The 17,664-nt window shown below is 43.5% G+C and overlaps 1 protein-coding gene across 1 annotated transcript in view; it reads right to left on the bottom strand.

Moving 5' to 3' along the window:
- The window catches only part of grm7 (glutamate metabotropic receptor 7), a gene marked incomplete at its 5' end in the record, with an annotated part of 174,029 nt that extends 171,182 nt beyond the window's left edge, over positions 1-2,847 (bottom strand). Inside the window, one exon of the mRNA XM_079265687.1 lies at positions 2,341-2,847. Within this exon, the coding sequence (XP_079121813.1) occupies positions 2,341-2,847 (507 nt within the window). The remainder of the gene's footprint in view (positions 1-2,340) is intronic.
- Positions 2,848-17,664: the final 14,817 nt, after the last annotated feature.

Raw genomic sequence — 17,664 nt, 5'->3', positions numbered from 1 at the left:
ACAATATCAGACCCACTTCCCTTCAGCAAAAACCTGCACAACCTGTCTGCAGTGAATTTAAACGGGACATTTTTTACTTTTCCGAGAAGCGGTGGGCTTCTTGGACCAAATGAGGATGAACTAGAGAGAAACCATTTCTTCCATTCATGCGTTTTCACTGAAATATGTCCGGCAACCGCGAAAATAATATTTCTCTCTATTTTCTCGAGGTCCCGTTTTTTGGCCCTGACACCACTGAAGGAAAGAGAAAAGCATCAGCTCTTTGAAAAGTGTGTTGTAGAAGAAACACGTCCAGCTCCCGCAGAGCAACGGCCTTTCAAAGTCAGTTTGGCGACCAGTCAACTCTGAAGCTTCCTGGCCATTGAATATCTTCAATATTATTGTATAATATTTTCAGTGAGCCCCGCCGGACTCAGTTATGGCTCAGAGTTATATAAGAAGAATGTCTAAATAAATGAGGAGACGAGTGTATCGATGGAACGTCATTGTTAGAATAGATTTCATGAGATGAAGAACAAATACAGGATGAGTCGTGAATATATCATCAGAACCTGAAACAAACACGGTTCATACATCTTTAAGAAGAATGACATGAATTTAGCTGAAGTTCAGTTTTCCCAAATGTTTTTCTTAGGGCTTTAAAGTTGAGTGCCATTATGTTGGAGAGAAGGCAGACATCTCCGCGGTCAGTACCTCCAACACTGGGCCACCCGCACCACAAACACTGAGATGGATGAATAGATCTACAGGTAAGAGGAACAATATGTTTGGATTTTGGAGTGAACTGTCCCTTTAACACCCTGTTTCAGCTTCATCGCGCTGCCTTCGCAAATGAATGCAATGCTTTTGCACCTCGACACCCCCCTCACCCCCTCACCCCCGCTGAGACTGCCGACACCCCCGCCCTACTCACCCCATCAACCCCCCGAGTTTTTCTACATTTTGGGGGTCCAGTGAATAAAATGGCTGGACTTTTTCTGGAAAATGAACGCTGTACCAGGATCAGCTGGTGTGTGTAATAAAGTGACTACATGTAAGTGGATTTAGTGTAAAGTTACTCTGAGGCTGCAGCTCATGGCGCTGAAGCTTTAACACATTAAGAAGAGAGTGTCGGAGCTCTGAGGAGAGCGATAGAAAGGATCCTCTGAGGTCGATAACGCCTTCTACTTGTGAGACATGCTAAGACTGAAGAGCTGTGAGAATGAAGGATTAAAACAACTGATAAGAGATACTCGGATGTACGCAGTGATGCACTGTGTTTGAGCTTCGGGGTCGAGCAGACCTTCATCAGAGCGGCAGGATGAAGGAGAGACGGATTTGAAGAATTACAGTCAGAGCAGAGGAGCTGTCCTTTCAGCACCACCTCTCTCTCTCTCTACGTCTTCCCTTTGTCTGTCGCTCGCTTCGCTCCCTGTCCAAGCCTCTCACACACATTCATGTTATACACCCCCCCCCCCCCCACACACACACACACACTCACACACACTCACACAGTTTCCAAAGCAACAATAAAGTGTTGCTGAGATCAAATCCCTTTTTTTCACAAGAGGCCATGAGGGCAGCATCAAAACAACGTTCTCACAGCAACCGTAAACAGACCAAGACACCTGGTGCATGCTACGAAACCCGTCTGCGACCAAAAAATACAGTTCGGATGACAGAAGAGAATCAACAACTAAACCCAGAAGCAGAATTTTAGCCAAACAACACAGAACCAGCAAACCTGTTCATCCTGGTCATTTGCAGGAATGCTGTTGCCCAGACGACAGCAGCAGCTGAAGAAACGTTTACAATCTTCACACTGTTTATTTGACCCTGCTGTTCACATCGAACAATGAACATCTTCAAATCAAACTCAATGAACAGCAACATGAACCCCCAGAAACACATCCCTTCTTTGAGAACCAGCAAATATCGATGTTCTGCGCAAACAGGTCTCACAGCAAAGCAAGAACACACGCACACAGACACACACGGACACACACACACACACACAACAACCAGCAGAGCCACAGCGCCAGCCCCTGATGGATGTGATTTGTAGTTATTGGGGCCCACTGAGCCGACCTGACCCCCTCTCGGTCACACACCACCCGAGACTCTGAGTGGGTTTTTCCCTTAAACATTTGTTTTTAATGAAAATAAAAAGCACCCCAGGCTTGCACTGCAGGAATTGGATCTGGGTGAGGAGAAGTGGTGGAGAGCGCGTGAGAGGGAGCAGGCCGCCCACTGCACGAGGAACGCGGGGTTACATAAGAAGATGATGCTGGCAAATAAGTCATGAGAGCGCAGTGAGTTGTGTCTGTGTCAGCAGTGAGAAGGACCTGAAGCAGCTCTTACCTGGAAGAGGCGCAGTATGTTGGCCACCATGATGGACACCGAGCTGGCGGACGCGCCTACGACCCCGATAACTTTCTCAGGCTTGACGAAGACCGGCGGCTCCCCGTTGGTGCACCGCACATCCGACGTGTCCTTCTGGATGAGCGCCTGCACGAAAGTCAGCGACTGCTCCAGCGCGTACGTGTCCCGGGAGCAGGTGTCCAGGATCCGGGCGCCCAGGGTGACGTTGGGCAGCAGCTCCTCGTCGCCGTTGATCTGGTCCAGGGCGTACATCATCGCCTCCAGCCGGTGGATGCCGTTCTCCTTCTTGATGTCCCCGCAGGGTATCCCGGGGACCCCCCTGGTGTGGACGGGGAAGAGCCCCCCCAGCGTCACGTCGCCCTCCACCCGGATCGAGTGAGGCGCGTAAATCTCCTGGGAGCCGGCCAGGTCCAGAAAAGCGTGAACCATCCATAACACCCGGAATGTAAAACCCGGTCTCAGCTGGGGGGCAGAGTGTCTGTCCATGATTGGATCTGTTTTCCTCCCCGCGAACGAAGCAGCCCTGTTTAGAGACCGAGCAAAGTAGAACCACTACAAGGTGCAGGACACTTTTTTAGGACACTTTTACGAATCCGACAACCGAGTTCATTCCTGTCCTCGATCCAGCAGAGAATCAAACACAAAATAAAAGACAGCTGGCAGGTTACTGGGCTGCTGTAATCCTGCAGGTGCAGCCTTTATGCACAACCATAGCATCCAACCTCAGCGACTCATTCACCAGCGCGTTATCCCCCGTTAAGCGTGCGCAGAGCTGCTGCTGCACACAGCCACTGTCGCTTGTTGCTCGAGAACCCATTCCGGGATTTCACATGAGAAGACACGAAGAAAATGAAAAAAAACGCACCATCGGAGGTTTGTTCATGAAAGAAGCACTCCGTTTGGGCTCATCCCGGTATTCCGTCTTGGACGTGTGAAAAACCCCACTCCGCGTTCTGCACTGATGTCATACTTTTAAGAAAATAAATGTGGTCACACCTCCAGATGAATATCAGACGGGTTCAATAGATTCCCCTCGAAAACGGGAGGAAGGCGCTAAAGCGGCGCACATCGGCACGCGCTGCTCGAGCGCGAGAAATGAACTCTGCCGAGCCGTCTGTGTCAAGACGGTCTCCTCATCCCCCAGCAGTCCGGGTCCGCCACCAGTCGCCTGTGGGAAGCCAGATGTTGCGCGCAGAAGAAGAAGAAGAAGAAGAAGAGGAGTTGTGTTGTAGTCAGAATTCCTACGCAGAAACTGTCACGATTAACGAAGCCAAGCGCGAGGGTTCTCTCTCTCTCTCTCTCTCTCTCTCTCTCTCTCTCTCTCTCTCTCTCTCTCTCTCTCTCATATACATCCACACGCACTCCACCCACGCGCGTTTGTGTAATTGTCAAAGGTGCAAAACCAATTTACAACACACACTGTTTTAGAGAAATTGCTTTAAATCCTGGTTCTGAACTGATGTTCCACAAGTCTACAGAACATCAGTTGGAAAAACATGATAGTTTGCAAGGGGGGGGGGGGGGCTGCATCCTATTCTATCTAATTATTCTCCATCTGTCTTCATCATTCTGAATTACTGAAGACGACTCATTTTCGCTCTTACCACCTAAAAAAGGCAGACATTTCTCAAATTTTACTATTTTAAGTTACATAACATACAAATGTAGTTTATTCGTTTTTTACTTTTTTTACTTATTATTTTTATTATTATTAATCAAGGATCTCCAAATAATGCCAAGTAGTAGTAGTAGTAGTAGTAGTACTATTAGCAGCAGTAGTAGTAGTAGTAGTATTAGCAGTAGTAGCAGTAGCAGTAGTAGCAGTAGTACTATTAGCAGTAGTAGTAGTAGTAGTAGTATTAGCAGTAGTAGCAGTAGCAGTAGTAGCAGTAGTAGTATTAGCAGTAGTAGCAGTAGTACTATTAGCAGTAGTAGTAGTAGTAGTAGTATTAGCAGTAGTAGCAGTAGCAGTAGTAGCAGTAGTAGTATTAGCAGTAGTAGCAGTAGCAGTAGTAGTATTAGCAGTAGTAGTAGTAGTAGTAGTATTAGCAGTAGTAGCAGTAGCAGTAGTAGCAGTAGTAGTATTAGCAGTAGTAGCAGTAGCAGTAGTAGTATTAGCAGTAGTAGTAGTAGTAGTAGTATTAGCAGTAGTAGCAGTAGCAGTAGTAGCAGTAGTAGTATTAGCAGTAGTAGCAGTAGTACTATTAGCAGTAGTAGTAGTAGTAGTAGTATTAGCAGTAGTAGCAGTAGCAGTAGTAGCAGTAGTAGTATTAGCAGTAGTAGCAGTAGCAGTAGCAGTAGTAGTATTAGCAGTAGTAGTAGTAGTAGTAGTATTAGCAGTAGTAGCAGTAGCAGTAGTAGCAGTAGTAGTATTAGCAGTAGTAGCAGTAGCAGTAGTAGCAGTAGTAGTATTAGCAGTAGTAGCAGTAGCAGTAGTAGTATTAGCAGTAGTAGTAGTAGCAGCAGCAGCTTCTTTCCTGTGTCGCAGTTGCAGCTGGTAACGCCGTCCGACAGACAGCGTAGCGCCCGACCCTCAGATCCCCCCTCAGGTAAGCACTGTTCGCTCCGTCAGCATGTTTGCCGTAGTCTGCGCTGTTAGCACCGTTAGCTACAAGCCGTGTGCTCAGGCGTCGCCATGTTGAGAGCCGTTGAGAGGCAATCTGAACGCGGTACATCTCGTATCCTACACCTACAAATGATCTCACCCTGTAACGTACTTGTAATCTATCCGTCTGTGAATGGTTTCTTCTGCAAACTGAATGACCGTAAAGATATATTTATTCATACAAATCACACATTTTAAATATTTGTTTCCTTTGTGTCATACCAAAGCTTTTGTCACGTCTTCATTACTCAATATCAGGTTTTAGAGATCAGAAAAAGGAAAAAAAAAACATTTGAAAGGTTGATTGTGCAATCTTTGTTTGACAGCAAAGGAAATGAAGTCGATGTCAAATGTCAAACGTGAAATGAGCAGCTGATCTTGAGATTTACTGGTGATTGATTTCAGCTTTCATAAACTCAATTACAAAATCCATATGAGTCTACGACAGGACGGATATCGTTATTAAACACTGAAGCCAGAATGACGGAATATAGCAGGACATATGGAGGGCAGATCATTTGAAGGGTGTGTCCTCAGAGTATTGGAATGCGGCCGTGGCTTCCCTGAGGCCGTGCTGCTTCACATACTTCTCCCGAAGCTGAAATCAGCTCCGGTCAAAGTCTCAATGATTGATTCCATTAATGACGAAATGGCATTAAAGATTTAGTGGCATGGAGTGTAAAACCGAGCAGATCCTCTTTCAAACGATATGAGAATCAGTTATTATTGATGCTGATCGATGAACCCTATGAACAAAGAAAAGCCTGGACATTGTTTGATACTTTTGCCAATTCTGAGCTTTTTCTTTCAGTCAAGAGTTGTACGTCATATGATCCGGGGGAACCTGTCCTGTCTCTATGGTGCAGTGTGAAGTCACCCTCATGCATTACCTTTGTTTGAGTATCATATTTGACATAATAAAATGGCAGGTAAAAATAACTTGTGATTTGTTGAATATCTACAAAGTTTCTAGGGATTTTTTCTTTTTACGTGAAAAAGTTGTACTTAGGCGTCTTTGAGCTCCATGTGAAGGTGGCTGCAAATACACATTTTCCTCAGTGAGTTAAAGCCATTTATTGGATCATATTATTTAGAAACATTGACGCTACGCTAGCCTTTTAAGGGTTGATGTTAATCACGATATTTCTCTGTAATATTGTAAAATATTCTACATTCTCACTCTTACGTTCTAAAAAAGGTCAAAGAGCCCTCATAGCGCAGATGGTTACGCAAGTTTGATAACAGAAAGGTTGTGAGTTCAGATCTGGTTTAGATTGTTCAATTATGCGTCTTTTTGTACAAAAAGCTTATTTTTCTATATTAGAGTCCAACCAAGAAACAAGAACCTCCCTTGTTCTTTTGTGATCATGAAGGTGCAACATGTTTCTACCCTTATTCATTAAGGCAATGTATTTATGAACATAAATGAATCTAATCAAATCAACAAAATGTATTTTCTTCTGTTCACTGTCGAAATGTTCCCAATTACTTCCAATACAAAAGATTATCAACTGCGTTAGAAAATAAGAAAGTCAAAAGTCAAAGGTACAAGAAGCCTGTGGACGTACAAACTGGAGGAGAGAAGTCGACTACAACTCCCAATGTGCACTTCGGCAAGAAACAGCAGAGCTTCAAATTCAGCTGCGTGAGCAATGAGCTGCAGCTAAAGAGAACATGACTGAACCTCCACTTTGCAGCTGAGACCACTTTACAGAGTGCTGGGTCTGAGCCGACTGCTCAGAAGGTTCAAGTGGCTACTGGCTGAGCTCAGTTACATCGAGTTACTCCCATCAACAACACATCACTCCTGTTGGTGAATTACAGCAGCTTGAGCATTTCCGAACCCCCAGAGTCCCGCAATACCACACGAGAAACACCTCTAATTCCTGTTGACACTTTTCTGATCTGTTGTCTTTGTGAATGTCACACTTCCTGCCCGACGATTCGCCTCAGGAGAGAAGAGGCCATCAGAAAGATTGCTGGTGCAGCGAGTTCCGACTCTGGAAGCTCTAGGTAATCCTTTCCTGAACGGGTACAAACCAACAGGTCCTCGTACCTGAACAACAGAAAACATAGTTTGCCACAGTGACTCCCAAACTCAATAGAGATAACATCAAATGAGAAAAGTTGATCAACAGAAGAATACTTTTGTATACCGGCGCCTGAATGCTGTAAGTGCAAGTTTGTTAACGCATTACTCTGTAATTGAATTGTGGCTTTGAATTTCACTCAGACGCCGAAATGAGCTATCAGAGGGAATATAATGAGCCCCTCACTTGAACAGCCACTGCTGCCAGTTGCTCGCAAAGCTGGTAAGCTGCCCCATGCAGCAATTACAGGGAAATGACAGGTCACATGTTTTGATGAGTCATCATATTTCACACATATTTTGTCAGAGTGTCCTTGAGGGATGCACCTACCTGGCTGCTCACCGCACCGGATACGAGCTTGTTCCTTCGCTGGCCAGATGGAGGAGTTGCTTGTAGCTGCACAATAATTCTTCCTCCTGAAATATGGGGGTTAAATATGATGGTGATGAGGTGAAGTGATATACGTCGTCATTCATTCGAGATTTACAGGGTGAAGTTAGTGGAGGGTGGAGTAGATTTAGCAGCGCTGTCGTGTCTCGCTATTGGCTTCATGCATCCAGCCCTCAGTCTAAGTTTTTAACGGGCGAGTAGAAAGTTCAACCCTCTTTCATCAGTTTTCAGAGTTTTCTTTTCTAATATTTTCAGATTGGGTTTTTGATGCTTTCATTACACAACCTGAAGCTAACCCTTCCCTCCAGATGATTCAAAACGCTGGAGCACAGACTTCTTAGCCACAACATTAGGGATGGATCATATTTAATCTATTGCAGCATCCTTACATTTGCAGCCTTCGGAGTTGATATTGCTAACACCCAGAAATCCCCGACTAGGCTATGTAACTAAACCGTAGTAACTGATACTCCAGCATCAAAACTAGAGGGATTTTCTGTAAGACGATCCATGGGCAGACAACACACCATGTGCATCATTTTACGCTTTAAAATGTTGTATATTTGCTGACGTCATCACAAAAGAAGAGAAACAACCACCAGAAGGGGCGAAGAAAACTGACTGAACTAAACTCTAACACACAGTGCTGACTGTTTTTAACTTATCCGATGAAATATCTCAAAATTGACTCAGTGAAGTGCCATGAATTTGATTCAGACATTCATTTCCCCCTCATGATTAATTCTAATAACTTTGGTGATCCTTTGGCTTACGACCGAACGGAAACACATGCAGAACTAATGACATCTTCATCAGCCTCAGCTGTGCTTTGTGTTTACTGCTAATTAGCTAATGTTAGCATGTTAGCTAATGTTAGCATGTTAGCTAATGTGAGCAAATGTATTTTCGTTGCGTCTTCAGTCTCTGAAGACACAACATTCTTCAGTCATTCGTCATGATTTAGCCGCCTGCACAAAATAAAGATAATTGTATTCATTCTGCTGGACTGTGAGGCACAGTGGAGCTCGCTCATGCTCCTGCATTTAATCACAGCTTACTGGCAATGTTTTTATCAATGGAAGGTCAGGGAAGCGCTGGGAACCGATGGCTTCTCACTGAGTACACTAATTTATTGCATAACTTAAGTCTGAATAAAGAGCCCTTACATGTGATTATAGCTGTAACTTGATCAGCTGGCTGACATTTAACAAGTGTAAAATGAAAAACAACCATAATTAATCACCAGCACACGTCTCAGGGTAGACGCAGCAGCTGTCTTGGCAGACCTCGGTTCTTATCAGATGGCAGAAGGAGCGACTGTAGTGCTGCGTTGGAGCGGAGCCACCAGCGACTTCTTATCTTATCTTCCGGGGTAAATGCTCCCCAAGGTTATCGGACATGCCGTACTGTCTGTGTGCTATCTGACCTCTGTGTTTATGGCTTCTTTCTGTTCATAACCAGCTCAAAGCCTCCGACGGTTCTTTACCCAAAGAGTCGCTCTCATCACATCAACACAAAGTCTATTTCTTTGTGCTTTTAGTCTCATGTTTACAGAAGGAACACATGCAGGAGCGGAGGAAGTACTCGCATGCTTTACTTCAGTAAAAGTACAAATACAACAATGTAAAAAGAAGTAAAAGACATGTATTCAAAATCGTACTTCAGTATACACAAGTATTACTAGCTTCATGTAGTTACTATCAGGACTAAAAGTACACAAGTATTATCAGCTTCATGTATTTAAACTATTAGCAGGAAAAGTACACAAGTATTATCAGCTTCATGTAGTTAAACTATTAGCAGGAAAAGTACACAAGTATTATCAGCTTCATGTAGTTAAACTATTAGCAGGAAAAGTACACAAGTATTATCAGCTTCATGTAGTTAAACTATCAGCAGGAAAAGTACACAAGTATTATCAGCTTCATGTAGTTAAACTATCAGCAGGAAAAGTACACAAGTATTATCAGCTTCATGTATTTAAAGTATCAGCAGGAAAAGTACACAAGTATTATCAGCTTCATGTATTTAAAGTATCAGCAGGAAAAGTACACAAGTATTATCAGCTTCATGTAGTTAAAGTATCAGCAGGAAAAGTACACAAGTATTATCAGCTTCATGTATTTAAAGTATCAGCAGTAAAAGTACACAAGTATTATCAGCTTCATGTATTTAAAGTATCAGCAGTAAAAGTACACAAGTATTATCAGCTTCATGTATTTAAAGTATCAGCAGTAAAAGTACACAAGTATTATCAGCTTCATGTATTTAAAGTATCAGCAGGAAAAGTACACAAGTATTATCAGCTTCATGTATTTAAAGTATCAGCAGTAAAAGTACACAAGTATTATCAGCTTCATGTATTTAAAGTATCAGCAGTAAAAGTACACAAGTATTATCAGCTTCATGTATTTAAAGTATCAGCAGTAAAAGTACACAAGTATTATCAGCTTCATGTATTTAAAGTATCAGCAGTAAAAGTACACAAGTATTATCAGCTTCATGTATTTAAAGTATCAGCAGTAAAAGTACACAAGTATTATCAGCTTCATGTATTTAAAGTATCAGCAGGAAAAGTACACAAGTATTATCAGCTTCATGTATTTAAAGTATCAGCAGGAAAAGTACACAAGTATTATCAGCTTCATGTATTTAAAGTATCAGCAGTAAAAGTACACAGGTGTAAATTTCCTTCAAAGTGTCTTTACTTTTGTAAATTAGTGGTTTTAATTGAATTTCTAGCATGGAGGATAAATAATTGAGGGAAGCTTGTATATACTATGAATACAAGTCAAGAGGTAAGTACTGCATGTTGGGAGTACTAACGTGTATTTCCCGATGTACTCTTGGCTTCATAGCCGCTCACTCAGAGGAGTCAGGGTAAGTAGCAGTCCAGCATCACTGGAGCAGTTAGACAGGAAGTGGCGACATCATGAGCACGGCCGCGGTTGGTTAGCGCTGGAGATCAGATACACATGCAGACGATGAAGAAGCTCCTCTTCACTGCACGCTGGCTTTAGTGCAGCGCTCACCTCGCCCCTCAGGAACGTGTCCAAAGAAAACCTGCTTATTAGCCGCTGTGAGGCGTTGTCGACTAAGATAATGAGGGATTGAGTTTTGTTTTGCTTTAACTTTATTCTGTTGAATAAAGAATTAAGACTAAAGAAGTTATTACTGCCGGTGGAGCGTCTCTGAAAGTACAAAGTATATATTTTGTGTCAGTTAGCATGCTAACCTTTGCTAACACTAAACACTGTGCAGCTGATGCCGATGTGAATTTCAATACTTCCGCAGCTAATTGTTCCTAAACCAAAGTATTGGAAGTCAGAAATAACAAAAGGATGAATCCTCTGGGAAGCGCATTTCATGGTCATTCGTCTGATATATTTGAGATATTTCTCTCCGCACCACAAAAGCCAACCTCCTGGCGGTGCTAGTAGAAAACACAAGTGACCACCAAAGTTAAAATGAGTCGTCCTCGGAGGACTACGAACAAATTTCCTGACAACCCCCCCGACTGTTCAGACCAGTGACCCAAAGTGTTGTTTTTTAAAGTTAAGTTAGTTTGTGACTTGTTTTCCACACTTACGTTACAATGTTTATGTATTTGACTTATTTTAAAACCTAAACTTAGCTAAATGTCTTTGTTGCTGAATATAACTGCGACTGTTTCACGATAATGATGTGGCGTTAAGTAGCAGTGACGTATAAATGACACTCGAGAAGCCTAGAACACGTTATGACACGCGGAAATGTCGGGAAATGTTTTGTTATTCATACCACCTTTGTTCTACATGTCACTCACTGTTTATGTTTTAGTGAACTAAAGACACTTCTCCACTCTTTTCCATCATTTTCTCCTCACAAACCAACAAGCTTGTCTGTCAAACTTCTCACCTCCAAGCTCACCTGAACAATGGGCTGTGTATTCATCATGTAATTCTATTATCTGTGCCTGGAACAGATGTTTGCTGGCCACATCCTGCAGACGTATTCTTCTCTCTTTGAGTTTCCACGTTGCATTAACTCCCGATTCAAACTTGTAACCGACGCTGTTGGAGCCCTGACGCACCAAGACGACCTGAGAGAGCCGGTGCAGACGAAAGGCTGACTGATCAAACGCTGACCCCACGTCTTCGGTTAAAAGTTGCACTCGGACACATCACAAAGACGACATCTGACGAGCGGCTGACGAGCGGCTGACGAGCGGCTGACGAGCGGCTGACGAGCGGCTGACGAGCGGCTGTCTGCTGCGAGAGGAAACGTACTCGGTATTCTGCGGTTGTCGTAGAGAAAACAGTTTGGACTCAAACAAGCCTTTCATTTTCAAAACCACTGTGGAAATGTTGTGCTGCTTGTGGAATGGTCAGAATACAAATTCTGATAATATAAGATGTATAAATAATACATGTATTATGTACATAAGTATAACCTGCACTGACATTGTCAGCAGCGGTGCAGAAAGTATGCAGATCCAGAAAGCACCACTTTCACAAACCTATCAAAGTAAAAGTACACAAGCAGCCCCATCAACATGCATTTCATCACAAGTGAAAGGTCTCCTGCGACTGATATCTGATTCTCGACAGATGTGGAAGCATCACTGTTGCAGCTGGAGCAGCTGGAGCTGCTCTGGGTGGAGCTAGTTTACGGACAGCTACTATAGTCCAGTGGTTCCAAACCTAGGGGTTGGGCCCCTACAAAAGGTCACCAGATAAATCAGCAGGGTCGAGAGATGATTCATCTGAGAGGGATGAAGAAAAAAGTTCGGAAACAAACATTTGTGTGTCATCTGTGTCAGGACCCTCACAGAGGAAATGGTCCAAACCTCCAGTACCTTCCTCGCAGAAACACCATCCGGCTAATCGCTTTAGAGTCACGTCAACGATGTGACATAAGAGATAAGATGAGGTAATCCTTTATTGGTACCACAGCAGGGATATTTGCAGTATAAATCCAAGCTTTAGCGCTCAGCCAGCCTGACAGACACTTGAAGGCTTTTCATGAAACAAGACCTTTATTATTTGGATCAAGCAGCTCCTGAAAAAGTTATTGTGTCAGATTCAACAGCTAAAGCTTTTATTCAATGTGTCGGATATATACCTAAAGGATCGGAGCCAGATCTGGAAAAGGAAGCTTTCATCATCATTTCTTATTTCTGCACATAAAGCATTGACACAATCATCACAATGAGTGAAGCTACAGCTTAAGAGCTTTAGAAGCATAACTTGCTTTACACTTCCACTTGATTCTCAGACATCCTGTAAGTCGCCTCCATCCTTGAAAACATGACAAAAGTTTGACATATTGCGCTCTGACCCTTAACGGAATGTGAGCTACGGACGGAACGTCATGTGACTCAGCGCCGCAAGATCACGTGACATAACGTCTTTAGCAAAAGTGTTTGACTCCCTGGGAGTGAGACCAGGCTGACGGAAGCAGCAGATCTACCACATTCTCAGTCGAGTTATGAAGACATGTAAGCATGGATGAGAGGCGGGAAACAATGAAACACAGTAGATCTGTACCTCTCTGATGAGCCACAAACCATCAAAGGTGAAATGACGAACAGAGTAACATGGCGTCATGTCGCGTCCGTCAAAAGTTGCGAATCTTCAGTTTGAAGGACGAGACCAGAGCTCTTTACTCCTCACGTCACGTCTCTGATCCATCTTTTGTTCTACTGCGTCAATTATTCATTGTATTGTCGAACAGTTCTTCACAAAGTCACACAAGGTTTGTTTACAGAAAAGCTGAAAAGGAGAAGAAGTTCGTTCGCTTTATTGCCGAGAACCTTGTGTTGTGTTCTTGGTGGGTTTTTGATAGGAACACGCCAACAAAGGCAGCGAAGAAGAAGCAAATGTTTCATGAGGGAGGAAATGCATTCCACATTCAGAGCTCAAGGATTCACATCATACGTTATTGTAGTGGAAGCGTGTAACATTAATTCATCATGAATCATCAATACCAACAAATGTAACAATAATCAGTAACTCAGAATGATGATGATCAGAAGTCTCTGTAATAGTATCGAGTTGCAGTCATCGATTTAAAATACATTCTAATGAGAAACACTGAGAAACAATTAGAACCGTAACGGACACACAGAAAGACTAACGCTTCACGAAGGTGCTTGGTTGCATTGCAGCCATAACTGGCAAAATATGATGCAGGTTTCTGCTGCAGCATGCGAGATTAGTCGTGGACAGACACACAGGTCACTCACACACAGACACGATTGAGACCACCATCCTCCTGGTGAAGATAAAAAAAATGGGAGAAAAGTCCCGGACATAAGTACACACTCAGATGGAAACTACTTGGCTGTGTTTAACAGAAATACCTGCTTCACACGAGTCACGAACTCCACCATTAGTCTGTGTTTCCGACCTCCATGGACTCATTTGAAACTTATTCGTGATCAAAAGCAAACGTGAACCACGACAGAATACAATTCCCTCGAAACACAGCTCACATTGCCGTTCCTTTGTACGGGAAAGGGATCGTTTTAGAAGTGTGCTCTCACATTTTTCCTGGACTGGTATAGTTTGTGCTGTAAGCCTGTGTGTGCTTAGTAACAGTCATTCATATCGAGAGCTTCTCCAGCATTCCCCTCCAGTTCACCGCCAGTAAAACTCACACGTAACACAGGGCCTGCTGCAGAAGGGATGTTGGTGTTCAACGTGGAGCAGGCCTGAACCTTTGAATCCTGCGGTCCCTTTTTAAATGATCTAATAAACACGTCTCTAAAGATGTGCAGCCGGTCCTCACATATTCCTGTATCGATTGTTATTTTATAGCAGTGCGGCCTATCAGGGTTTGATGTAGCATATGAACAACATCCTGAATAATGCAGGCATGCAGCTTGAGAATGTGAGTGTGTGAGTGTGTGTGTGTGTTTTAAGGGTTAGGACCGAGCAGAGGGGAAACAATAACCTCCCACCATTAGAGCATTACTTATTCACAAGATGAAAGCAGAAGGCCGACACAGACACTGGTGCTGCGTCGTTGAGACGGAGCTGATCAATCATCGGTCATCGGTCAGCGTAACCATGGTTTTCCTCTCCACTCCGCAGTGGTCTTCCGATGGCGGCGGGCGCGGTGATGACCCTGCTGTGATACTACAAACCGCCGCGTGTCTCCCGCACAGGAGACGAGAAGGGCGCTGATGTATGCCGTCGTTGGAGACTTGTTTCGATGGCTTTCACGGTAATTGAGAGGGAGAACATCATTATGTCTGAGTGGGCGATAAATGCAGGCTTTTCAAACCGTGATTTCTTCTCGGGGAATACGGCTGTTTCTGTAGAGTGATGAGTGCAGATTCAGGGTAACTGACTGCAGACGATGGAAACAGAAAACTGCTGAACGTAGTTTCGGATACAAATATAATATTGAGAGCGAGGTTAGCCAAACAAACCCCACCGTGGGCGCAGAGCAGCATATGGAGATGATGCACTCATCACTAGAGGCCCTCACCGGCTGAGAGCCGGCTCAGAGGACTGACTGAGCAGTCAGAGGCAGTAAATACAGACAATAAATAGTTCTTTAAGAAAGTGTGAGTCACGTCAACCACGAGAGGTCCCCGAGCCTGCAACCGTGACTTGGCACCCAAAATATTATGCAGTTTACTGCAGCAGAACGCGAGCTTAGCTGTGGACAGACACACAGGTCACGCACACATGTAACTGATCGCATGATCTCCTGGGGGAGAAGACAAAAAACTTAATTGCGACAGTTTGAAGTTAACTACATGTTACAATGGAAAACACTCCCGAAACGTCTGCAACAATATCCTGTATTACCCAGAACGTTGTCCCCGGCCCTCATTGTAGTGCTTCTACTCAAGAGGGCAAAATATGCCGAGCGTTGAGATCACGCTGATCTGTCTGAGATGCTGCAGATGATCTGTAGTTAAAACTCTGATGGTCGAGCCGATTGGAATCCGTTATTGTCCAACTGTGCCCGAGTAACATTACTATTCAGAGACTCATAACGTCATACAGAGTAACCTAATGCCTCCTGGGTAATGCAGTTTAGTTTGGGCGAACATGAAAGAAAGATGCCTAACTGGAAGAGAGCGCCTTTGTATCATTTTGTAATTTGTATTCTTTGATCCAACATAATTTAATACATGCCATGAATTGACATTTTAAAACCATTGGGTTTCTTCCACTGGAGACCAACCATTTCAGAACCATGATGTTCTCAACCTTCTTTTGACTTCTCAGCGCTTCTATAAAATCAGTGTATTAGTGTCTTGAACTCACGATTCAGATGTCTGTGTTGTCATCAGTTCCTCCAGAGAGACATGTATCCTCTGAACTCCTCACGTGGTTTCATTTGAACAAATTATTAGTAATTAACCAAATTGTCATCAGAGATGAAACCAACCAGCATGTCTTCATGGGACGTCTCTCTGCCCTCATGAGAACATTGACGGATTTAACTTGCCGCGCTGTTCTTCATAACGGTCTCAAGAGAGATATTTCAAAGCATATTGAAAGATAGATTTTCTAGCAGATTGATTTCAACCTCATCAGCATGGAGCAAAGACATGCCACTTCAGTCGAAGCTGTGAGGGCCACGTACAGTGGGCGGCGTAAGATCCCCTTTCACGCTGACTAAAGCACTGAAGCACAAATCACAGGCTTCCACATTCATTTCAATGGGACTCCGACGCTGCCTCAGCAGGGAGTCCTTGTAGTGGCAAGTCTAGAGCAAGTGCTGATGCCACATAAATACCTTGTGTGTGACTTCTGTGTATTTGTGTTCCTCTGTAGACTTTCATGTATTTGCACTCATATTTCAGACTCATATTTGAACAAGCATCCAAAGGAAATAAAAAACAGAAGGTGCTTCAGTTCCCAGATTACCAACATTTTACAAGAGTTGCAAAAGAGTTTCTAAGTGACAACGCCCAGACAGTGTCCCTGTATTTATATGTGAGAGTGAAATGGCAGGAAAAAGCAATGAGCATGAAAAACTAGAGCGGAGGACTCTGTGTCCATCAGTGCCTGAAGGCGCGTATGACGGTGAATAGCTGTCGTTTTGTCTCACATCTCCAGACTCTTTTCCTCAAGACGCACTTATCTGGCTGTGTCTGTGCCCTGCTGTCAACATTATTCATATGTAGCTGTTCGAGGAGGGAAAGTGGGGAATATAGCAGGTGCCAGTTACTGCCAAAAACGCAGATTCTTCAACCTCCTGAGTCTGAGAGAAAACCCATATCAGCCTCCAACTCATATTCCACTGGGACCGGGAGAGAAGTGTGTGTGTGTCGTGGGAGAGCTGGTGTTAGTACATCATTTCAGCTGAAACAGGGAAAAGAGGGAGTTGTGTGAACAGAACATATGAACTGAATGCTGAATAATGACGGTGAGGTTTGTGTGACTGTACGCTGTTAGGGAGTCTTTCCTGTGGGTAGAAGCTGCTTCGTGACAGAAAAAGCTCTTTTATTATTTTACTGATGGAACATAATGAGACCACATGAACAGCGTTTCATCCATCACAGAGGTGAGAGTTTAAGGACCAATCCAGCTGGGATTAAAAGAAAAGTAGCATTGTCCCAGCATGCATTGTGATTATTATTGAGCCCAGCAACATGTGATGCTAATCCAATGCAAACGTGTATTTATTAATTTTTTATGATGAAACTGCACACAAAAACAAGTACATCTACTGTATTTGTTTCTACATCTGGGCGGTTAGCAGTTAGCCGTTAGCGGTGAATGAACAACAATTGGAAAATAACACATTATAGTAGTCAGATTATTACTAATAACACGAAGTGGAGTCTAAATATACCTTCGGATGGTGAGAGTATTATTGGAGTGGTGTTACCTAAAGTGTGTTTAGCTCACTTCATCTATTGAAAGTAAGGCCTGAGCATATCTGGGGGCGTTTTGTTCATGCGATTAATTTGAATGCCAATATATGTTTCCGACAGGTTGTTTATATGTCATGAATACTTTCACACAGAATATTAAGCGGCTTAAAAGCAGCCTACTCTTTTCAGAAGGTTGATTGTTCAGAGCTTTCGCGCCATGAAAAAATAATGCATAAAAAAATAATGCATCAGCTAATCATGCTGCGCGGAACGGATATTTATGAAACGACAACAAGGTGGCTCCTCAGGCCGAAACAAGGCAGCAGACGTCATCGCTCCTTTCAGCCGTGAAAAAGGCCGCGCAGAGCAGATCCACTGCTTCTGCCTTACCT

Source organism: Melanostigma gelatinosum (genome assembly GCF_949748355.1).
Source record: "Melanostigma gelatinosum genome assembly, chromosome: 3".
In the NCBI taxonomy this organism is placed as follows: Eukaryota; Metazoa; Chordata; class Actinopteri; order Perciformes; family Zoarcidae; genus Melanostigma; species Melanostigma gelatinosum.
Note: the sequence above shows the minus strand (reverse complement) of the source record. Positions and strands in the feature narration are given on the sequence as shown.